Source organism: Lithobates pipiens, unplaced genomic scaffold, assembly GCF_037356315.1.
Source record: "Lithobates pipiens isolate NorthernLeopardFrog02 unplaced genomic scaffold, aLitPip1_a1.2 Scaffold_8, whole genome shotgun sequence".
Taxonomy (NCBI): Eukaryota; Metazoa; Chordata; class Amphibia; order Anura; family Ranidae; genus Lithobates; species Lithobates pipiens.
Genome location: NW_027507903.1, coordinates 138,737,094 through 138,761,807, shown reverse-complemented (window position 1 = coordinate 138,761,807; position 24,714 = coordinate 138,737,094). Strand labels below are relative to the sequence as shown.

Sequence of the window (24,714 nt, the reverse complement as noted above, 5' to 3'; positions counted from 1 at the left end):
TCTTCCCTCCAAGCCTGTAGCCCTGTCCTTTGGGCCCAAGGCCCTTCCTACCGATCCCAGTGCCCTTACACTACACTACACATTCCAGGGCCCTTTATCACATGTTCTGCAGTGGGTCCCCATCCTGCCGTCTTGGGGACTCCCATTGTGGCGAAACACCAGTGTTCCACCACTGATGTCAGAATTTTTTTATTTTTGCTATTTTCATTTTTTTACATTTTTTACCATTTGTTTTATTGTAATTTTTTTTTTTTTACAATTTTGTTTTACATTTTTTTTTTTAAGTTAGTTAGGTGCCCCAGGCTTTGGTGAAATATCAGCAGTCTAAACAGACCTCTGATGTTTCACCTTTGAGACAGAGAAAGGAGATTGTGGATGCATCCTTTAATCCCCATCTCTGCAGCCTCAGCTGCACAGAATGAATGGACAGGAATAGCTCTGTACAGAGTTTCCCATCCATTCACAAACTGAAGCATAGTAAACACAATTTACTATGCTTCTGTTATGAATGGACATAGGAGTGATCGGTGCCGATCACTCACTGTGTCCATTCAGAAAAAAGAAGGAGCTGGTAAATTACATATTTACCAATCCATTCCCTGCTCTCCATCCTGATACATCCCCCACAGCAGCCGGTGGGAGAGGGGAGGGGGGAAGCCAGCAGGGCTTGGGGGGGACCAGGGGAGCAAACAGGGGCCCTGGGGCAGCATGATAGGAGGGGCAGCATATAGAGGAACCAATGCTCCCTATCTTCCTCTTGCAGCTGCTAAATGCCTGCGGGAGGGGGAGAAGAAGCAGGCTTTCAGCGGCTGCAGGAGGAAGATAATGGGCATCAGTTCCTCTGTATGCTGTCTCTGCTGCTCCTCCTATCCCGGTGTACAGGGAAGCAATTTCAACCCCTGTGATCCCTGTAGTTACATCCCTGCAAAAAGTAATGTTAGGTGATGAAGTTCCTCTCTAACTATTTTGTTATAAAGGCTTGTTGAGAGCTTAATATACAGAGCAGCCAGAGCAGGGTTCTTTATGCTGTGGATGATTGACATCCCATCGTACAAGTGCCTCAATAATTCCATGTGCAAAGCCACTGTGCAGATCTCTTTAGCTGTCTGTATGGGTAGAATTGTGCAGGAGGGCATTTTTCCCCCTGAACACCAATGTAAATGGCCTTTTTCCCACTGAACACTAATGTAAGGGGCATTTTTCCCACTGAGCACCAATATAAGGAGCATTCTTGCCACTGACTACCAATGTAAGGGGCATTCTTCCCACTGACCATCAATGTAAGGGGCATATTTCTTACAGACCACCAATGTAAGGGTCATTATTCCCACTGAGCACCAATGTAAGGCAAATCCTTGTAGAGGCATTCTTCCCAATTTATTTTAGCTGGGGTTCTCTGAGACCTCAAAATGTTTTCTAGGGTTCTAGGGTTTCTCTGGGGTAAAAAAATTTGAGAAATACTGATCTAGAGTGACTCACCACTGCCACTCTGTAAAAGTAACCAATAAAGGTTTTTTTTTCACTTTCTTGTGTCTTCTTTTCCAAGTCAGATTTCATTATTTGGTCAAAAGTAAAGATTTCACGTGAGGCTTTTGGCAGAAGCATTTTTATCAGACATTAGAAGATATTCAATGCATGCAAAGTAATAAATATAATATTTATTTAGATATATATATATATATATATATATATATATATATATATATATATATATATATACATATATATATATATATATATATATATATATATATATATATATATATATTATACTGTATATATAATAACATGATATTTTGCCACTTTTATAAATATTTTAGGGCTTGTGAAACAAACCAAAGAACACTAATAAGTGATCATTTTAGATTAAGCATAATCACAATAAGGGCCGGTTCACACTGCGGCGCGAGGCGAGGCGACACGGCTCGCCTCGCCTCGCTCCCGCAAGTCGTCCCCATTGAGTACAATGGAACCGTTCTGAGAGGAGCGACTCGAGTCGCTCCGACTCAGAAAAAAGGTTCCTGTACTACTTCGGGGCGACTTCGGGGGCGACTTGCATTGACTTCTATGCAGAAGTCCTCTGCAAGTCGCCGCTGACCCCCCCTGCAAGTCGCGGCGAGGAAGTCGGAGACGCCTCGCCGCGGCTCGCAGTGTGAACCGGCCCTAAGTGTTTAAAGATATTTTGTGTGCTGTACTTTGCTTGTGCAGCAGTTATTATGGTTTCAGGTTACTTTGGCTTATAATGTCCTGTGTTTGCCATAGTGTGGCTGTAACAAATGACGACTGTACGCATACATTCGGTATGCTGAGCTGCTTTGTTTAGGAGTTACTGGTAACCGTCCTACCACTCCCACAAACAAAAGGTACAGCAAGTTAATCAATGGATGTCGTGTGCTGATTTTCTAAGCAGAGGATGTTTTTTATTCGGGAGGGTACTGCAAGTGGCTATGGATGTAATAGTTGCCACACTCACATCAGTACAGTGGACACCAGAGGACACCTCTATAGTCAAAGCTGCTTCCACATCCTGCGGCACCTGTGGAAGATGTTTTACCTTAAAACATAAAGTGAAATCAGAAGGGCATTACTGGAAACGATCTCAAAAATCCACTTATCTAGCACAGTCTTCCATGAAAGATACCTTTAATTGCTTATTAAATGGAGACATCTTAGCAGAGTTAGTAAAGAAAATAAACAAAAATACCAGAAGACCACGGAAGGGTAAAAATGGATCATGGAGTTCTAAAAAGGTGGATCAAGCAGATATTCTAGAATGGATTGGAGGATTGTTATGGAGTGGACTGATTGGATTTTATGAAAGGCCAACAAAGGAGTTCATAAACCTCTCAAGGAAACGGTATCATCAGCTAACCTCAAACGGGCAGCTCCAGGATATGTTCATTATGTTTGATACAGCAACAAACAAAACGATCCCAACTTTTTTTCAGGAAATGAACAAATTACAGAAAAAACTAGTTTTAAATTTTAGGACAATGTTTGAGCCGGGTCAGACTCTTTGCATTGAAAAATATAAAGTAGATTTCGGTACATTAAATCATCCTAGAGACTTGCGGGTGGCCTTGTTGGTGGACAAAGAAACAGGTTTTATCTGTAATTTTTTTATATACTCCATCTTTCAATTATTAAGTGAATCGGAATATATCCCATTGATATACATTATCCGCAAACTCCTCAACCCCTTCTATAACCAAAATTATACAGTGGAGATTGACAGTTCGGCTCATATAGATGAAACCATCATTGGGGAGTGTAAAAAGCTTGGGATACGACTAGAGACTTTTCCTTGGTTTTGGGAAAGCTCTCAATTAGCATATAGAGATCATGGTGCTGAAAACAATATCTATTTTTCTGACTGGGAAGGCTATTCAGTGTTTCCACTTAATGGAAAAGATCATCCTTCATTCCTGTTCTTGGTGTACTTTTGGCTTCTGGTTCACATTTCTGCCATTAATGCTTTCACTCTATACTCACTTAAAAATATAGAGTCCAATGAAGATTTAATACTTGAGGATTTTGTAGAACTTCTTTCTAAAGAGATGATTGGAGTTTTTGTTCGTCCAGGTTCTTCTGAGTGTGGTGAGGATCAAAAACCAATCTATAGTAGAGGCAACCAGCTGTAAGTAATTTTAAAGTATCTGTAAACCCAATCATATAATCTTCACTATGTCAATGTAATTTTAAAATGTGCTTTCAATCTTTTTATGCAGCTCCTTTCAGTGGTGCGACGAAAGGAGCCAGCACTTGGTTACAGATCCTTCATCAGCAATTTATTCACAATTGGCTAAAATCTGGTCATGACAAAACACTGATGTGTTTTGCAGTGTTGATTTCGTAGATGAAATAATTTCATAGACTAAAATACGACTTAAGCCCCATACACACTATCAGATTTTCTGCTGATTTTTGTCTTTAGATTTACCAAAACCATATAATATGAGGTCAAACCTTAGGAGTTTCAATCTGTATGCAATCAGGCAGGCCCTTGCACTACATGGTTTTGGTAAATCTGAAGACAAAAATCAGCAGAAAATCTGATAGTGTGTATGAGGCTTAAAACTAAAAAAATTCAGATGAATAAAATACCACTAAGCCCTTGTACACACGGTTGGAAATTCCGACGGAAAATGTCCGATCGGATCGTGTTGTCGGATAATCCGACCGTGTGTGGGCTCCATCAGACTTTTTCTGTCGGAATGTCCGACCAATAAAGTTTGAGAGCTGGATATATAATTTTCCGACAACATGATCCAATTGGACTTTGTCCAGTCGTTGTAGAGAATTCTGATCGGACAAAGTGCCACGCATGCTCAGATCAAATTACGAGACCAAAGATATTGGCTACTAGCCTGAACGTAGTCCCGTCGTACGCAACGAACGTCACCACATTCCGAACGATCGGATTTTCTGACAACTTTGTCCGACCGTGTGTATGCAACACCAGTTTCGGACAAAAGCCGTCGGAAAAAATCTGATGGATTTTGTGGTCGGAATTTCCGACCGTGTGTACAAGGGCTTAAACTAAAAATGGCATTTTTGTCGAAGAACTTAATATTTAATGTTGGTAATATATGCAGGTAATATGTGCAATAACATTACAACCAATAGAGTTTACAGTTTTTCTGAGCTTTTTATATTTTAAAGTTGGACTTCTGTTTGTCAAAAAGAAATATTTTTGTTTGTTTATGAAGCTTGGTTTTATTTAGACATTATATATATCATGACAGCTAAATCTGTGTCTGTAGTGCATGTTCAAACCTTAATACCATAATAACAAGGAGTATATACCGAGTTTGCAAATTCTAGAGAAATGCTTAAATAATGCATTACAATTTAACCGCTTCAGCCCCGAAAGATTTTACCCCCTTCCTAACCAGAGAACTTTTAAATTCGGTACTGCATTGATTTAAATGACAATTGCGCGATCATGCGACGTTGCACCCAAACAAAATTGACGTCCTTTTTTTCCCACAAATAGAGCTTTCCTTTGGTGGTATTTGATCACCTCTGCGGTTTTATTTTTTTGCGCTATATTGACAACAAAAGAGCGACAGACACTTTTAGGGACCATTGTCATCTATACAGTGATCAGTGATATAAAAATGCACTGATTACTGTGTAAATGACACTGGCAAGGAAGGGGTTAACACTAGGGGGTGATGAAGGGGTTAAGTGTGTCCTAGGGAGTGATTCTAACTGTGGGGGGGATGGGCTTCCACTCACATTACAGCGAACACTGCTCCCGACGACAGTGAGCAGTGATCTCTGTCATGTGACAAGGCAGAATGGGGAAATGCCTTGTTTACATAGGCACTTCCCTGTTCTGCGGCTCCGTGACATCGAGTCTGCAAGTTCTGCGGACATGAATGCACTGTACGTGGCGGGCTCGAGTGCGCCCGCTAGCCCCGCCAATTTAAGGGGCTGTATTAAGGGGACACCCATTTGCCCACCGCTGCCATTGTGCCAACGTATATCGGCATGCAGCGGTCGGCAAGTGGTTAACTAAACCCATTCGATTTTAGTCGACTATAATGTACTGGAGATTTTATTTGACTAAAATACGACTAAAACTTAAACAATTCAGATGACTAAAGTTCAACTAAAACTAAAATGGCATTTTATTCAATGGCCTATGACTAAAACTAAATTGACATTCAACATCAAAATGAACACTGGTACTGGAGCTTTGTCAACCGACAGCAGCCCAAAAACCTCCTTTTGATGGTCAGGGATACCACTGTCACAGGCCACATCCAAAATTGGCACAAAAATAACACTAGACACACCACTGCAACATAGTAACAAACACACTCCCCCACTCCAACGCAGTGGCATGATTTCTTCCCAATTTAAGCCCTTCTCACTGTTAGCACAATTTGGCTACACCCACCATATGCTATGGCTTGCTAAGCGCACCAATATTGGCCATAGCCCCCCCCCCCCGCTCCCCCCCCCATCTCCCCCCCCCATCTCGCAGCCCTGCTAAGGGGTGCAATTTAGGCAAATGAGCTGCCAAGGGGTATCCAAGAGAAAAAAGGTTGGGTTCCACTGTCTTAGTGAATACAGCTGTATATTACATTTCATATCGTCAGTCTGATTTGCAGTAATCTGTAATTCTGTACATTCTTTTCTAGACACAAAAATGGCAAGGCATCCAGTGGATCCACCAATCATTCCCAACCCAAGTCACTGAAAGAAAAAGGAGTGACGGGACTGAGTAATCTGGGGAATACGTGCTATATGAATGCAGTTATACAATGTCTCAACTCTACCTCCCAACTAGTTGAATACTTATTTTCTTGGCAGTTTGAAAACGTAATTGCTAGGTAAAAGGTTTTTGTTTTTTGACTTTTCTAAGTATTCTAGCTGTCCGTAGCTGATGTGGAAAGATTTACTACAGTTCAAAATGTACAATTTCTGTGATTATTCTGAGTGGCATTTACCTATATAGATAGTGTAAGAGAGATATGAAGCCTGTTATTTCCGTTCACCTTATGAAAACAATGTTTGCCTGGTTGTTATGTTGGCCTTCTGGCTTCAATTTTCCTTGTTGGATCCTGCAAAACAGTAATATTACTCATCCCTCCACCCATGTCTCTTATCTTTGCTGCTTATATAGAGCTACAATGGCCAAAGAGTCTTTAGCATCCTACATGATTTCAGGTGTGTTGGATGCCTGTGCTCCACACTGCACAATGCCTGCTAAACAAAATTTAGGAGGCCTGTTCAAGACACCTAGGCTAAGGGGCTGAAGGATGTTGGATGTTATCAAGGCCGGAAGTTCCTCAGAGACCAAGGGCAGGAAGGCACATTTATACTAATCTTTATTGAGCACAGAGGGAATAATCAGTTGTACAACACAATATCCACTTTTATGGGGAATCTAGATTTGAGCTTTAGAGAGACCCATAGGTAAAGATGCAGAAAAAAATAATGTTTTAAACAATTTTTTACGTTTTTTTTCTTTCCATAAATTGTTTTCTGTTCACATGCAATGGGTCTTTGTACTTGCCAGCAAATTTGACTACCACAGAAAGAGTAATTCCTAACACAGATCCCTGCCTTCTAGCTTGTAATAGCCCTCTCCTCTTCTGAAGGTTTCTAACTGATCTTTGTGCTGGTCCAGCTCATCTGCCCCTCTCCTTAATTCCATATACAACTTTTTATGTTTCAGTCAGGGGAGAAGTGAAGAGGAATACTATAGGGCCAGGGTCAGCAGCCGATGGGTAAATCTCAAACATAGCTTTGCCAATCCTTCACTCCAGCCTCCACTGCTCTCATCTTAACAGCTGAGCGGAGAGTGGGAGGCAGCACAGTAGCTTTTCCAGTTGTCCAGCAGGTGATTGGTTTCTAGGATGCCGGGCGGTCCTAGCAACCAATCACTAACTTCCTAATATGAGTAGTTAACTCAGTTACCCACTCTTTCCTCTGTCCAGTACTGTGCTGCCTCTCACTCTCTGCTCTGCTAAACAGAGGTTGTAAGATAGGAGAATGCTACTTACACTCTGCTATGTTAGGAGGATGATGTGAACTGGCAAAGGGCACTACTTGTGGGAGACAGAGGACACTACTGGGGAGGGGGCGGAGGACACTGTTATGGGGGCCTGAGAGGCAAATGGGGGGTGGTCAGAGGAAGCTGCTACAGGGGCCAGAGAACACTGATTTTTTTGGGGGGGGGGACATAGGGCACTACTGTGTGGGGTGGAGTAGATGTCACTGCTATGGGAAGGGGCATAGAACATTACAGTGGAGGGGGGTAATGTGAAGGGGGCAGAGGACACTGCTATGGTGCAGGAGGCAGAGGACACTACTAGGGGGGGCAAAAGATACTACTGTGAGGTGGCAGAGTACATTGCTGTGAGGGGGGGTGGGGTGTGATGTGAAAAGGGGCAGAGGATACTACTGTGACACACCATGTGTTCTTCATGCTGTCTTTCTATTGGGGACTTGATAGTTTTTTGTTTTTTTACAAATTTATAAAATGGCACCCCGGGATCTTTGATTTTCTCCATGTTGTCTGGGTAGATCTCAATCTCTAAAAAGTTGGCTACCCATGCTATAGGATGTCACTTAAGTGACAGTGCAGAGTCAACTGACACCACACCCAGCAGCAGTCTCAGGGCATTTGGATGTCCACACAATAGAGGCTTTTAAATGCACATACGAAGGTGCAGTCTGTACTCCCCACAGCAGGTGATACTCATCTGAAGCGGCAATGCAGAAGGGGAAGGAAGTTGTGAGGCACTTGGTTCCTTTATGATTTCCTACATTTACAGGAACACCACTGTTCGATTGGACATTGGCACCCCATGTGACTTCAGGGCCATCTTGGGTCAAGAAGAGTCTATTTAAGTCTTTGGCTCCCAGATTTGGCATTGTTTATGGAAGTGGCTAGCATAGAGACAGGATCACCGTCTGGCAGGGACAGTGCTTAGAGGTAAGGAAAGGTACCAGAGGAGTAGGGATAGTGCATGGACTACATCTACCACTCTCCTACCCTTTGGGTGTAGACCAGCCAGGCCACATTCCGCTCTTCGTTGCAGATGCTGTCGACATCTTCAAGTCTTCAAACCAATGTCACAGTTCATAAGTGGCTCCGGACAGGTGTGACAAGCCTGAATAAGCTGTGTTGAACCTTTCTACAATATTACTTTGCCGCCTGACTTGAACTCTGTGTGTTTTCTGCCTGCCACACCTTCGCCACACCACACCTGCACCTTACTCTCATGTAAATGACATGCATAAAATGCAATAAATACACATATATTGTATAGTCTTATGAGAAAATTATTGTTGAAATATATGGGGGTTGACTTATTAAAACTGGACAGTGAAAAATCTGTAGCAGCTCTGCATAGAAACCTATCAGCTAGCAGATGTTTTTTTGTCGAAGCTTAATTGAAAAAGCTGAAGTTAGAAGCTGATTGGCTACCATGCACACCAGATTTTGCACTCTCCAGTTTTAGTAAATCAACCTCATGGGTCTGATGATTCTCTTTAGGTGGTCCACTAAACATAAAAATGTTACTAAACATCTGCTTATATGTTTATATAATTTTTTGCAGGAATAAAAAGATATTTGTGAATGCCTTTGCTAAGCTTGTGGCAGACCTATGGTTTGGTGAATCCCAGTCTGTGATACCAGAAGACTTTTGGGATACAATGTGCAAAATTCACCCACCTTTTGGGATGAAAAGTCAACAGGATGCACAGGAACTGCTCATATATACTTTAAATGGATTACATGAGGATCTAACAAATGTAAGAACATTTACTGAGCATTACTAAAAGTGGTTGTTAACCCACTATATGATGATCATGCCATCATCCCTGTTATATAACGCTATGTGCCCCTGTGCCTGTGCTGTATTAAAAAATAAAGATTATACGATATATCAGAGTGACTCCTCAGCTCTCTCCGGCTGACAGCTATAGTGGGCAGGGCCGAGAACTGCTGCTGACGTCAGCCGGGGAGGAGGGAAGGAGAGAGATCTGAGGAGTTACATAAGCACCAGAAGCTGCTCTGATATAGGTATAATCTGGAAAAACAGAAAAAAGAGCTGCGCCAATACCAATAATTATAATGTCCTTTAGCTGAGAAAAATAGTCCATATAAACCAATCTTCCAATGACATCTCATTGACTTCACACAATATGAAAGTGCCCAACCACCGTAACTCAAGTCTGCTTACCAGATGGCAAGCATAAAGGGCGTTTGGCTGTAAGCCAGCCACGGCTTTTGACTTGCACAGTTGACCCCTGGAACTCGCAGACACCGGACCAGTATCAGGAAGGACCACTTAGGTATCTCACAAGATGCCGAGCCATAGTAAGATGACGTATCAAATGGCGCTCAAATGAGAAAAAGTCTGACCATAGAGTGATAACGTTCAAACATTTAATAAAAGGTATAAGTAATGCACTTACATGTAAAAAGAGAAAGTGCCCATAAAAAACAGATGCCAGCTGGCAAACACAGGAGCCCGTCCTCCTCTCAAACAGCGTGGTGACGTCACTGCGTGCCCTCCTAGACACGTTTCGTCATAGGTGGCATTTTCAATGGAGCAACGCAATGAGACACCACCATATACAGAACCAGACCTCCTTCTGAGACACAAGCATCAAGCTGAAAGCGCCATTTTGACTCTGGCCATGGAATACCTATTACTTAATACAGGCAGTGCGGATGGATCGCCCAGCCATGTTAAAAGATATAAATTACCGGATTACTGAATTATACTAACGGGGGCAGCAAAAAAGACCCCAGAACAAAAATAATTATAAGTAGAAAGCCAGTTCATTTGTAAATCTGAAACACTTTGCACTATGTCAATTTTAGGAAAACATATAAATACATATCAAACGCCAAACACGCCATATAGTCATTAGTGGCAGATTGACGTATTGCAGACCCAACCACATAGCTGAACTATCATAGGGTTCCAAACCCAATAGGTGGCCAGCATACTATTCACCATAAAGTAAACCAAAAAAATATATATAATATATGTGTACTAGGAGACATAGAAAAATTTACATCTCTCTCTTTACATCCCATTAATAATTATTATGTAAATTTCATACCTACACAAAAATTATGGAAGTGAATCATTTTTAGATTGTAAGCTCTAGCGAGCAGGGCCCTCTGATTCCTCTTGTACCAAATTGTAATGTAACTGTAATGTCTGCCCTCATGTTGTAAAGCGCTGCGCAAACTGTTGGCGCTATATAAAACCTGTATAATAATAATAATAATAATGTATGAATAAATTCAAAAATCATGCAAAAAATAGAAGTGTAGGAGGAAGGAAAGACAGAAAAAAATAAATTTCTCTCATAGCCTCCCCTACTAAATGGCATATAGCCATAAATTATAAATTACACGTGAAAACCCAGTGACATAAAAATATTGTGAACTCCTAAAATTAATACACCAAAATTGCAGACCATAATGGTCAACTCATCCAGTATGGATAAGTATAATCCTCACTAAATTAAACAAATGGTGATCAGTTAAAAAATCTCTGTAACTAAAATGTGCTATGGTAGTATTCTTGCTAGCATCACCGGAGTCCTGGCTTTTGATACCTGAATCCCGGTTTTGCAAGTGAAGTGATGAAGTAGAAGGTTTTTTAAAGCATCTAACAGCTGGATGTGTCCCACCACTGTACGAACACACATGTTTGTTCCTGCAGTTTGAAATTAACCTACAATGGCCCTCTTTGTAGGCAAAGCAAAAACCTTTGCAAAATGAATTTTGAATAATGCTGGGTTTTTGTGGTAACATCAGGTTCAACCACAACCCCACATCGTTAACTCCCAATGTAAAGAAGACTGACAGCTTTTGTCAAAAATTTTCATCATATGTGTACCAAGCAGTACCACCAAAATGACGAAACGCCTCTGTTACTATATCCAGATGCTGGAATAAGCCTGATCATTTTTCAGGAAAGCATTCACCTAAAACTGCAGCATAAATACAGAAGGCTTGAAGCCAATTCTGAAACGTTTTTGGTGTGGCCCTCCTCCTATCTTCCTCATTTCTTTCTTCCCCTTTTTTATCAGTTTTAACCAGAAATTCTTTAGATGCCTGCAACAAAGACAGCAGATCCACAAAACTGCCCTTTCAAACTTTTTCTTTTATTGTTGTGAGGGCTAAGTTAAAGCCTAGGGGGGATAACTCACATGGGAGAGACTCCTTAAGGCATGTTTCAGCCACAAAAGTGTCAGGGGCAATAGTGTTTGCAATAGACAAGGGAATAGTTAACGGAATTGAAGAAGAGCTGACAGGCAAATATAATGTTTTACAGTCAGGTAAATTAATGCCAGATGAAGGGTTAATTTGCCCTTGCCAAATTGACATTTAACATTTGTTGATTTATAACCCTATATATAAAGGAACCTGTACAATTCTGGGAATCAAATTTTTAAAAGCATTATCACAAGCAGCAGAGAATTGTGTCCCTGAACCTCTGTTCATATCAAAATTAACACCAATAGCAGACTGTGCCCCTAAAACTTTATCATGAAATAGCTCAGGACTGAGCATTTTTAACACCATCTAAAATATTAGAAAGAGCATTAACCACTAAACTTAATTCATTAATATTGGTCATAGACCAATTCTCACCAGTATTCATACCAGCAGAATGCCCACTAGAGGCTTCTGATAGAGCCTACGGGGTGGCAGCCTGAGCCAATAGCAACCTGCAAGAGAGGCAGGAAGGGGGAAAGAGATACCCAGCCCTTTGTGTCATCCCATGGGGGTCCTGCTGAAGGCTAGAGACCCTGTCATTCTGCAGAATGCTGACAGCTTTTCTACAGAAGCTGTAGCTGCTTTCTAAAGAAAACCAACTGAAAGACTTTGCACATCATTTGGGCTTAAGTGTGGAAGGCATGGATGGGTGTGTGTGAAATATTTATCTAGGTCAATTCCCCAACCACTAAGAACCTACCCATAGGGTAGGTATGCATTTACTGACTGCTTATGTTGGGCTGGTTCTAGCTGGCAAAATCATGTTATGCAAAGCTTACCAGTTCAATTGAGGCTTGTAGGAAAGCACAAAGAAAGAAAGGAATGGGGGTATAGCATATTGTCAAAAATGATATACCTTGTCAGCTTGCCTTTAAGCAGTCTCAACCAAAATTCCTTGCTATCAAGCATTGTAGGCTACTGTCATCTTACACCTGGGACCTCTGCTGGACCTCAACAATGTATATCTGTGCAACCTCATGCTCAATGATGTGCCTGCTTTGGAACTAACACTGGTCCTGGGACTAACACTGATCCATGGGTTCAGATTTTTGTTGCCTCCAGAGCTTGATGTAGTGCAAGTGTAGTGGTGACTTCCTACGGTGCCATTTGGAAAAAACTGGGTCCTCTTGCCTTCCCTGTGGCTACCTGCCAAGTGTCTAGACTAAACAGCATGGCAACGATGGAAAAGATCAGGCTCTAGTCTCTAAGGTCTTTTGTATTGCTGAATTCAAATACAGGAAAGAGGTTTTAGGGTTTTCACGATTCCCAAAAACACAGCTACAAGGACAGATATACCAATGTTAATAGATCCTGTGAGGGCAACATCTAAAAGTTAATGGTGATAGATTGAGAACAGTCAGGTAAATCTGTGACCTTTTGACAGCATTCAGTGTTTCCATACATTCTAATGCCCTGTACACACAAGTGGAAATACCTCCAGCAAAAGTCCGATGAGAGCTTTTGGTCCGAAAATGCGACTGTGTGCATGCTCCATCGGACTTTTGCTGGCGGAATTCCAGCCAGCAAAAGATTGAGAGCATGGTCTCTATTTTTCGGTCGGAAAAGGTTTTCCGATCAAAAATTACGATCATCTGTACCAATTCCGACACGCAAAATTCCTACACATGCTCGAAAACAATTTGACGCATGCTCGGAAGCATTGAACTTAATTTTCTCGGCTCGTCGGTGTTGTACATCAGCGAGTTCTTGACGGTTGAGAGTTCAGCAAACTTTTGTGTGACCATGTGTATGCAAGCCAAGCTTGAGCGGAATTCCGTCGTAAAAACCATCCAAGATTTTTCTGACGGAAATTCCGCTCGTGTGTACGCGGCAAAAGATCTGACATCAGTCTTCACACATTACTCCTTCCCAGGAAAAAGATTTGGTAAGGTACTCCCAGACATTTATCATCTCTCCAAGCTAAACCTAGCTGCTCAAGGGTTGGCAGGATCTGATAAATATTCATGAATCAGTAGTTAATCCTTCCCACACTGATTATTGGAACCTCCTTCCAGCAACAGATTGAAGCAGTCAACCCAACAAGCTAAGGGAAAACCTATAGAACCAGAATACATCAGCTTAGGCTAGAGACAGCCTAGTTGTAACACATTATAAATTTAAAAAGATAAGAGATAGTGACATGTTTAAAGAGATCCTGCCAGACTATCTTTAAGTCACATGCACTCTGAATGTTGGAAATAATTAAAGCTGTCATAAATGTTGATATAGCCACTCTAAAAAAAAATTTCTATAAAGGCAATAATCTAAAGTCACCTCTCTTTTTCAGACTACCAACAACAAATCTTCTAACATGGTGAAAGGTATCATTATTAGGCATACCATAAGGAATGCTTCCAATACTCCAATCACGCGCTTGTTCCAAGGGGTTCTTAGCCAGACAACAATTTGTATGGAGTGTGGAAGAAGAAGTTATAAGGAGGATGTTTTTACTGTACTGTCGCTTCCCATACCTTCTGGAAATGGAGCATCTTTGATGGTAATATAAAATATCTACTGTTACATGGCTCAAAATCATTGCAAAAAGCCCACTTATTTTCTGAAAGTATAAGGCTGTTAGTTACCTATTACTAGCCTACAGTATGTTTGATTAAATACCATTACCTGACGTACAGTTGAGGGGTAAAGTACATCCTATGCAAAAATTTAGTCTTAGTGAATTAGTTTGTCTCTAAATAAGATAACAAGCTTAGGACAGTCCTCAAGACAGTCCTCCTGATCTAATGTCGAGATATCAATCATCCATTGCTCCCACAATCTGTCAATTTTGGGCAAGTCAACAAAAAGAAGAGCCATATTGTTATGCTTGATTTGGATATGAATGCATACACAAAAGGGATATTGTTCTCATAAAGCTAAAAAATTACTATTGTCTGCCCAAATCATAAATATATAGTATATACAGCAACAATATACTGCAAATTCATAAAAAGCAAGTAAATAAATATAATTTCATTAATAAAAGTACAAATGTATGGTGCTTCAAATAACAGAACTAATGTCCCCATTAGAATATTTCCCCTTTAGTGCTGTCCTTTGATGGTAATAGTAAACAGGACAAATAGAAAGGGCAAATCTACCTTATGAGGGCAGATGTAGTAATAACACCTAACAGGTGTTCTTATTCAGTTACATTCTATACAAAACTAAAACAAAGTTTTGCCTTTAGTTATACTTTGAAGTGTGTTCTTCTTTACAGCAGTGCCTACAGAGCTTCTTCCAACAAGCCATGTTGACCAGCACAGATAAGGTATTCTGCTGGTACTGTAAAACCAAACAGGATGCTACAGTTGAAGTGAAGATAAGCAAACCACCAAAGATTTTAATTCTACATTTAAAGAGGTATTTTCTAAATTGGGCAGGCTACATAAATTCCATATTAACTTTTTATGCTATGGATTTGAGTTACTGTTTCCGCCTTTTCTTCAAGCCAAACCCGAACACTTTAGCAGCCTGGGATCCCTTTGGGTGCCCCAGGGAGAATAGTATTGCAGTGCACATAGCAAGCTGCAGCAAACAGTGGGTGTGGCCTAATTGCTCTTGCTGGCCCTACCCCCCAGTGATACCAAACCTGCTCCCGGTTGGCAACAAATTTGTGTGTGACTATCTTGGTTACTTGGGGAGCCACAGCCCACTCTGAATAATGTGTCCGGGTTTCACTCTGCCTGAAACCCGGACACATGAATCAAAACCTGGACTGTGGCAACCCTAATTGGAGTGGGTGTGGAATAGGCTAGGCATACATGCACAGATTGTTTTGCAAAGATTGCTGCTGGCTATTGTATTCAAGCATTTGTAAAAACCCCCCAGCTGCTTGAATACCTGAATAGGGACTGCATCTGATAGGATGAAGTCACTGTCAGTCCGACAAGTTTCCACTCGGCTCCTTCAAATCTTCCGGAAACCGAGTTGGTAATATTTTCCGCCCGCTCATGCCCTTGTCCCTGACTTTTATTAATAACTTTTAATAATACAACTATCAGTCCCTCCTTACTCATGCCAGGGTACTAGGTGTAATCTTAGGTTCTGACCTGTCTTTTAACCCTAGATCCATTCAAAGCTTGTCAAGTTCACCTCCTTAACATCTATAAACATTGCCACTTTTTAACTAATAAAACCACCAAGCTACTCATTCACTCACAACTTCCATAGGCCTACCTCTCCATAGGCTATACCCTCTTCAGTCTATCACAAATGCTGCTGCCAAACTCATCTACCTTACCAAACCCTCAGCGTCTGCCACCTCTCTCTGCCATTCCCTCCACACTGGCTTCCGATTACCCAGTGAATTCAATTCAAAGTACTAATAGCAACATACAAAGCCATTCACAACTCAGCTACATCACCAGTCTTGTCTCCAAATATCACCCAAACCACACTCTCTGCTCCTCCCAGGACCTCCTGCTGTCTAGCTCTCTGGTTTTCTCCCCCCATACTCATTTCCAGGACTTTTGTAGAGTCTCTCCCATCTTTTGGAACTCTCTACTTCAATTTGTCTGGCTATCTCCTCTCTGGCCACCTTTAGGCGCTCCCTGATAGTGATAACTCATATGTTTAGGGAAGCCTATCACGTCTCCAACTAAAAACTGAACTTTTAACTCTTCCGGCTCATCCCCTATAGTTATTACATTGTGTACCACTTGCCCCATACTATTAGATTGTAAGCTTTTATGAGCAGGGCTTTCTTGTACTTTACTGTATTGTAACTGTACTGTCTGCCCTCATGTTGTAAAGTGCTGAGCAAACTCTTGACGCTATATGAATCCTGTATAGTAATAATAATAATAATAATAATAAATGTGATGTGTCATCAGCTGCATTCCTGGGGAGGGAGGGCAGGGATGGTTTGAAACAGGTAATGTCACTTGGAGGGTGCCACCAGCAACATGCAGAGGGGCAATGGTGTGTTAGGTGCCGGAACCTTGTGCACACTGAAAAACGCCAGAACTTTCATGCAGTGTAATCTCAACCCAACAGTAAAAGTATAGTCCTGGCCAACAGGGAGAATGGCAACAGTTTGGGAAAGTACCATGTGCAATCATGCAATAATCTGTTTTGCATTCATCTAACAGCTCAGTATCTATTTTTCAGGTTTGAACATCAAGGTCGTGTAAGAAGGAAGCTGAAAACCAATGTAACTTTTCCTTTGACCAATTTAGACACATCTCCATTCGTAACATCGTATAACGTTAAACCCCCAGACTACCACCTATATTCTGTTGTGGTAAGTACAAGTGTTAAAGTTAATTAGTAAGCGTACTGTATACCAAGAGGGCAGAAAAATAGAAACTTGCTTTTAGGCAAGAACTTCCATAAGAGTTTTGTTATAGTTGACCTTACAGATCAGTTTGCCACTTCACTGCCCAAGGTAGAATATGGGATGTTACATTCTATAAATGTATTAGATACCTATTGTGATGGTTGACTCAGATTTTATACTGGTTATTATTCAACCCAAAAAATAACCTGTATTTTTCTGGTTGTTTTCCATGCAGTCCCAACATTTCTTAGATCACTTAAAAGTGTTTACAGATTTATTTTGGATAAAGGTGTAGTGTATTCACCAGGTACATACCATACAACCAAGAATGCATTGTACATTCTGATACTGGTCATAATATATCAGTCAAGTTGTGACTCTGTCTGTACATTTTCATTTGTAAACTGACAATTTTCTATTATGGCACAGGCCACTTGATATCTCCCATGATGTAGTACCAGGGGCATCACCTCCAAATTGCAGCAGATTTTATCATTTCCCCTCATTGTATTTCAGTATTTGCATCTTCAAGATTTTTGCCTTTGGAAAGCCCTAGGTTTGCAGATTTCGTTTACATGGGAGCTGCTGTCAGCACTTGCTCCTGAGGCACATTGCTGAGAGTAGGCATGCCAGGGAAGGTTGCCCTGGAAGTATAAAGGACACCCTAAGTACTAAAATTACGTTTTTTTGTTTTTTTTGTTTACCTTGTAGACCCAAAAGTCTTTAACTGGTTAATATACCAAGATGTGACAGCCATACAGTCTAGATAAGGGTAGAATTATTAACATTCAGAAAAAAATTACATTCCATCATTCCACTAAAGCAAGCACTAGTTGATGCAGGGAGAATCCAATTGCCTTCGGAGAACAGGAAATATTTTATTCCCCTGCTGAATCATGCTTTTTTGGGGTTTTTCCTTCCTCTGGACCAACTATGGGTGTAGGGTTCTGCATATGAGGCTATCTATTTTTTTCTCTGTTGGCTGAACTAAATGGATGTATGTGTATTTTTTTCAAACTGCTAACTATTTAACTATATGTAACTATGGTGCATTGACAAAATATACCTACTGCCAATGTGTAGAAGAAACCAGAAAATTCTGTATTTGCATTATCCCTAGCTTGCCCTATTCACCTTCCTGACTGTTGTCATTAGAGGACACCAATAGTGTACATGGATACGGTTAGTTAAATTTCCATTAGTTGCGGCATTCCTGCAGTGGGAATTATTTGACCTAAGAGGACCACACACATGTTGCAATTAGTGTAGTCCCTAAGTAATAATTTAACATCCCTCTATGTTCCACTGGCATCTCTTCTGTCCCTGTACACCTACATGACCCATGATTTCACATGGTTGTATCTCTTGAATCTGTAGAATTTAAATCCCCACAATACTCCTACCCTGATCTCAATTTTGGTTCTGAAGCACAAAATCCCTCATACCCCATTGTGAAATCCTTGGTTCCTGTAGCACTGCTGGAACCAGTATACCCAACATGCATGTTGGGTATACTGGTCTTCTGTCTTCTGTATGTACAAGTCCTAAGATACTTCCGTGACATTATTTACAGTCTCAGTACTTCTAGTACAAGTTTAGGCAAGGTCTAGTGGTCTCTCAAATTTGAAGAAGTGCAACTCTTGTTCCATATATTGATGGCGATACCACACACCACGCTAAATAGACCAAAAGTCACACACTGAAATCTCAGTATTTATAAAAAAAGATCTAGCAAAGTTTCAGTACTGCAGACATCTCTGCTGTCTTTGTAGAACTACAAGTCCCTGCATGCTGTACTGACTTTGTCATTATCTATGTAAAACTATAGGCCTCAGTATTCTTCCTACCACTTGTACATGTTATCTATCGGTAGAACTGCAAATCTAGCATTCTCACTTCCTGAACTAGGTACAGTCCCAACCTATACCTTGGATTGTCACCCACAAAATTCACAACAATCATCAAGAAATCTGTATCTTATTGCTAACAGATTTATTTGGTTCAGCAACACACATACATTTCATTTTCCATTTTAAACAAAGAAGTCAATCTTAATGTGGTTATTAACTGTGTTGATGTAAATAAATTATATTTTACTATTCAGATTATGGCTAAAGGATTGTAAAAACCCACAGAGATGCTCAGATTGTTATGAAGACAATCCCATAAATACACACATAATGCATCTACCATAGATGTTGATAGACACTGACATCCATCTAAGTAATATCATGAAGGGTATCTTACTAAAAAAAGGATACATTCTACATACCCCAGATACCCAGAACAAGTACACAAGACTAAAAACAAAACAAATCAGTACCTATCTAGTTATACCGATATACCAAAATGGCATAATAAATGGAAGAAATAATCTCTGCTGTAACAACTTTGTTTTCATAGAACCATTCTGGAGAGCTTGAGTCCGGCCATTACACTGCATACTGCAAGCATCCTGGGACTAAAGAGTGGAATGCCTTTGATGATGCCAAGCACTTTAGGATTACAGAAGACAAAGTGCAAAGTCCATTAGCCTACATCTTGTTTTACACTACCCAAGCATTTAACATGCCAAATAAGACATCGTCCTCTACATTCTGATGCTGGACTTTTATTCACACCATTTGGAACTGTACCGAATTTGAAGTCTTTCTCTTTGACTGACGAAATTGAAGGGAAATTTGTGAAGAAAAGCCAATGTAACTATGTAAAGACTGTCATACCTAAAGTTCAGCTTTAAAGGAGAAATATGGCCAAACCTCTAGCCTCTCTAAACATAGTTTGGCACTCATGTGACCCAGATTCAGCCGACAGTGGGCTTTAGCTCACAGAGCGGCTCCAGGCTCTGCAGGGATACAGACAATAATGTCAGGATCTGCTCAGATGCCTGACCGGCTGCTAGCTCAGCCTCTCATCTTACTGCTTAGAGCCTGAGCCAGCTGTTCCCACCCACTCCACAGGCTGGCATTCCAGTGAACGCCGGGGGGGGGGGGCAGAGCATAGAGTGATCACAGTCACCGCTCTCTGCTCAGAGCGGACCTGATAAATAAGCATTCAGTTGTCTTTAATTGCTCAGTTCTCAGCGTAGCGCGTTGGATTTTGCTTTTGTCTTAGACTATATTAGCACAGCTCCCAACTGTCCCTGATTTGGAGGGACTGTCCCTGATTTGGAGAAATGACCCTCTGTCCCTCCTTCCACCTCATTTGTCCCTCATTTTGGTCTGACCTTTATATTTGTATATAAAATGCACTTTTTATCTTTCAAAAAAGTGTTTCCCAAGGCTAAACCTTTCATCCAATTTCTAAATTGCTGCATTTGTACGTTTTAAAAGCCAATATAAAGGGAAAGTAGTGGTAAAAAAAAAAGTCCTTGTGGATTTAATTAACTTTTTTTGTTTAATTCTCCTTTAAGGGGTGTGGCAGGGGACCTGTCCTATGCCTACATACATTTGTTAGAAGGTGTCCCTCATTTCTATCTCAAAATATTGGGAGGTATGTATTAGTCATTACAAAGAGGTGGAGAACAGTATTTAAAGGCAAAGTCCTGTTCTACAAAAGACAGTATTTTGGAAACAATGATACAAAAAAAAAATGAACTATTTACAGAAGCACGCTTAATTTGAGGAACAACCCCCTAGGATGAGGAGTGATCTGATGTTGATCTGGTAGGGTTCTATCCATGCAAGCGATATAAAGCTTGTATATCCACCCAAAGTATAGGTGGAAGAAAAATTAAAGGCTTCAGTTCTAATAACACGAATAGGGAGTGTAGAATTAAAAATTTCCCTTTGTGTAACACCATGCATTTCACATATCTCTTGGAGTGCTCATGTGTCCATCAATGGCCATGGGCTGGATGACCTGCAAGTTAAGTATAAAAATAGGAGAACAGATCCAGAATATAAGAAAAAGGTGCAAATATCAAAGTGTCTTGAAACACTTTTTATATATCATAATAGATATCCTGGACAATTGAAGGTCTGCAGGACTGACACGATTAAGGGACACTGGAGGGGTGTGAACAAGAAAAGGGATATATCCCAGAACTAGACTAGATAGATTTATGAGTTAGACTGCGTGCAACCAAAAGGTTTAAATGTGGAGATAGATCTAAACTGTTTTTTTTTCTAATTTTTGAGGTTAGTTGTATTAGACTGTTTTATAATTTTTAGAATATTTTTAATTTATTGTTAGCATTCAGTTTTGCTTAAGGTACACTGTACATTACTTGAATTTTTGAAGGATGTATGGTTTTAATGAACATGAGATTGACCCTATTCGTTTAGATAGGATTTAGTAATAGCTTTTGACCACTAGATGGGGAGGGTATATTTATATATTTCCAGATCGCTATCAGTTTTTTTTATAAGCTGTTATTGTTTTATGTATGTAGCGCTAGCCCCGCAGGAGCTGCTTAAGTTTGTTGTGTACTCTACCTCTCAACCCCAATAACAGTCTCTGCCCCTCTTTGCACACCTGGTAATAGTGTAAGGTGTCAGAAACCATGAAACAGACTGAGACAGACGTACAATCAAATCACACTTGTTTATTAATAGAAATAAAAAGATAAATAGAAAAAAGCGTAGTCAAGCATAGCCAGAGCCCTGTAGCCAGATCGGGTAGTCAGCCAGTCCAAAGTTCATTAACCAGATCAGTTAATCAGCCAGGCCAGAAGTCAGGGATCCAAGGAGAGCAACTGCAAGCAGGATAAGAAGCCAGGTGGGATGTCAGCAAGCCAGTCTTGAAACAAATAGCAGGAGATGGTTCCCTGTGATGTGACCAACGCAAAGGCAAATGAAAAAGTGAGCAGTAAGGCTTTAAATAGGCAGGTCAGATGAGCATCATTGGGAACAGCTGGTAACTGTGGAAAGAGAAGAGAGCTGGCAATTAGCCGACAGCTGAGCGGCCAGCCAAGAGGAGGAAGGGCTAAGCCAGCCCTGACATAAGGGCAATGACCAATAAGAAACACACACGTTAGAAACACAGAAATGATCTTTACTGCAATATTTCTGTGGAAAAGTAACAGACAGTAACAGTATATATATATCCAAGTAATCAACTGAAGAGCAATAACTGAGATTAAGAGCAATATAGCTCAATGCTATATTCAGACTGCTTTCAGGGGATTCCAAACCTGAAAATAACCCCAAGAGCAGAGGCACACTTAAATGGCAAATAAATCACAATATGACACTTTATATCAGATTGGTTACCTCTACTTAAATGTGGCTCTATGAGTCCAGGTAGGAAGAGAGCATAAGACTGACCCTCTTTATGTCAGATCTCTCTCTTCTGTCTCCTGACACCACAGGCCCAACTACAAACACTGTATTCAAATCAATATTTAATTTGATTAGCTTCCCAGATAAACTGTCCCACACACCCACTGCATATACAGAGCCCTGAGTATGTGTGCGCGAGTCTACATGGCACTAGTAGCTTCAGGCCCTTTGGAGAAAGATGTGGCTTTGTATCTTCAGCTAGCCACTCTCGTTGGTGCACTTAAACTCCTGAATAGCAGGGCCAAACAACACAACTGGCCCAGATGATCAAGTAAAGAATGCACAATCTTCCTCAAGAAGGTGAAAGGACAATGGTGTCTGTATACAATGTAGTGTCTGCGGCGCTACAGGTGTCAGCAAGGTGACTAAGAGCAATGATGTCTGCATGCAGTGTCCATACAACGCTATCTGTCTGCAGTGTCCTGCAAATAGGAAAAAGCCCTCTCACCCAGTCCTGCGGTCAAGGCCCAAAAAAATGTCCTAGAACAGGCAGACTCTTCTAGTGACCAGACTGGTCACCTCACCCCGGAACGCTTCACACCATGGATATGCACCTGAGATCCCCCTCTTTCAGGCTGTATGTCCTGACTGGCTGTGGATGCCTGAAATCACGCAGTGGCCTGACCTGAGAGGCAGACCCTCTCTCTAGGTCTAATCTCTTCCTCTGCCTCGTGTAGTCTGAGAAATCAGCAAGATGGAGTCTCTACTTTTCTCTAGAGCATGCTGGCTCTTGTAGTTCCATACCGGTTAATCTGAATGTGAAACGTGAGTCCTGGAACTACAAATCCCTGTATGCTTTGCTTACTAGTGTTAATCACTAGGCTGACAAGATGTGATGACACAGAGCCTTAGCTGTCACTAGAGGGAAACACTTCAACAATGTTGCAGAGTGCCTTCTGATACTGCAGGTAAGATAGCCAACTTCCTGCTACATGTATTTATTATATTTGTAAGCATTGGCACCATTAGGGGTACGTTATATTATATGAAAAAAGAAAATGGGACTTTAGAAGTGCTGAAACCTCCTCCTAGAGTACATTTTTATATAGAAAACTATTTTATATTATACTTAAAGCATTTGTTAACCCAAAAAATATACAGTGCATTGCTTGTACTGTGTCATCTGGCCCCCTGTAACACCTGAAAAACGTGGCTGATCCTGACAGTTTCTGCCCTCCCCTATGTAAACTGACCATGGTGCATCATGGCTGCTAAGCCCGGACACCGTGGTCAGTTTATGTGCCATCGTCATCCGCAGCCTGCTGTCCTGTGTCCTCCTTTCTCCCCTCTCTGCCTGACAGCTAGTACCAGGACCGTCCCCCCTCCTGCTGTTATTATAACATATATTTGTTGCTACCATCCTACCATATTACAGAGAGGATGGTAAAAATAGCACCAAGTGGGTTAACAACCACTTTAATATTTTCCCATGTAATTTGCTGCTATAAATGGATTGAAGTAAGGGCAGAAGTTGAATAGTATATTTAATATGGGTTCCCCGGTAACTTGAGGAAGTTGAATGACGAAATGTGTCGAGCAAAACTGACGTCATATACAGGCGCACCTGTAGGCGCTGTATCTTTGATTCTAAGGAGGGTTTGTGCGCTGGTTGTGTTTTTGTGAGTACATGTTAAATAAAGTGCTTTCTGATTTTAAATACTTACTACACTGTGGAGATCTCTATGTTTTAAATGGTTGGCTTTAACGGAAGATTAAAAACATAACTAGTGAACTGGTGGAGAGCAGTGGACGGTGGCTCCTGTTTAGCCTGGTAAAGAGGGGGGATAACCTGGATGTCCTGCTGATCCTTGGGATCATATAAGAAACTGGTGAGCCTTTCATTCATTTAAAGTGGTTCTAAAGCATAGGAAATATATTGTATACGTTTATATAATCAATTGGTTTCTGAAATAATTATCCAGAAATTCAATTCATGAGCAAATCCCAAATGTAGGACGTTTTCAGCATTTGCTATTCAATAAAATATTTATTTTCTATATTCATTTTACTCGATGGAATTTTTTAATACTGTTTGCATAGTAAAAACAGAACAGGAGTTCTCATAAGTTGGGACCTATTTAAAATGCCTCTATTTTCTCCCCTACTCAATGGACATCTCAGAAAACATCACAGTTATTCATGGTTGTAATTGTTATCAAGAAAAAAACTACTACTGGGTTTTACCAAAGGAAAGATATCCTAAACATGCAGTTGTTCCAATGGACGCTATAAAAAAGCATGATCCAAGTTTCTCCTATAGGAAAATTGAATAAATTCTGGATCAACTCTCTATGCATTTATGAATTAACTTATTGTAACTTTGCTGTTGTTCAGTATATATGGTGATCCTAATGACAACCAGGGATTCCTTCACTTTAGAG

The 24,714-nt window shown here is 40.8% G+C and overlaps 1 protein-coding gene across 1 annotated transcript; it reads left to right on the top strand.

The window, feature by feature from the left end:
• The first annotated feature begins 2,361 nt into the window (after positions 1-2,361).
• On the top strand, positions 2,362-24,330 carry LOC143964282 (uncharacterized). Its single transcript, XM_077473986.1, has 7 exons — positions 2,362-3,637; positions 6,153-6,344; positions 9,084-9,279; positions 14,061-14,270; positions 14,991-15,133; positions 16,883-17,015; positions 19,455-24,330. Exons 1-7 carry the CDS (start codon positions 2,385-2,387, stop codon positions 19,650-19,652), a joined length of 2,325 nt encoding a protein of 774 aa, XP_077330112.1. The 5' UTR covers positions 2,362-2,384; the 3' UTR covers positions 19,653-24,330.
• Positions 24,331-24,714: the final 384 nt, after the last annotated feature.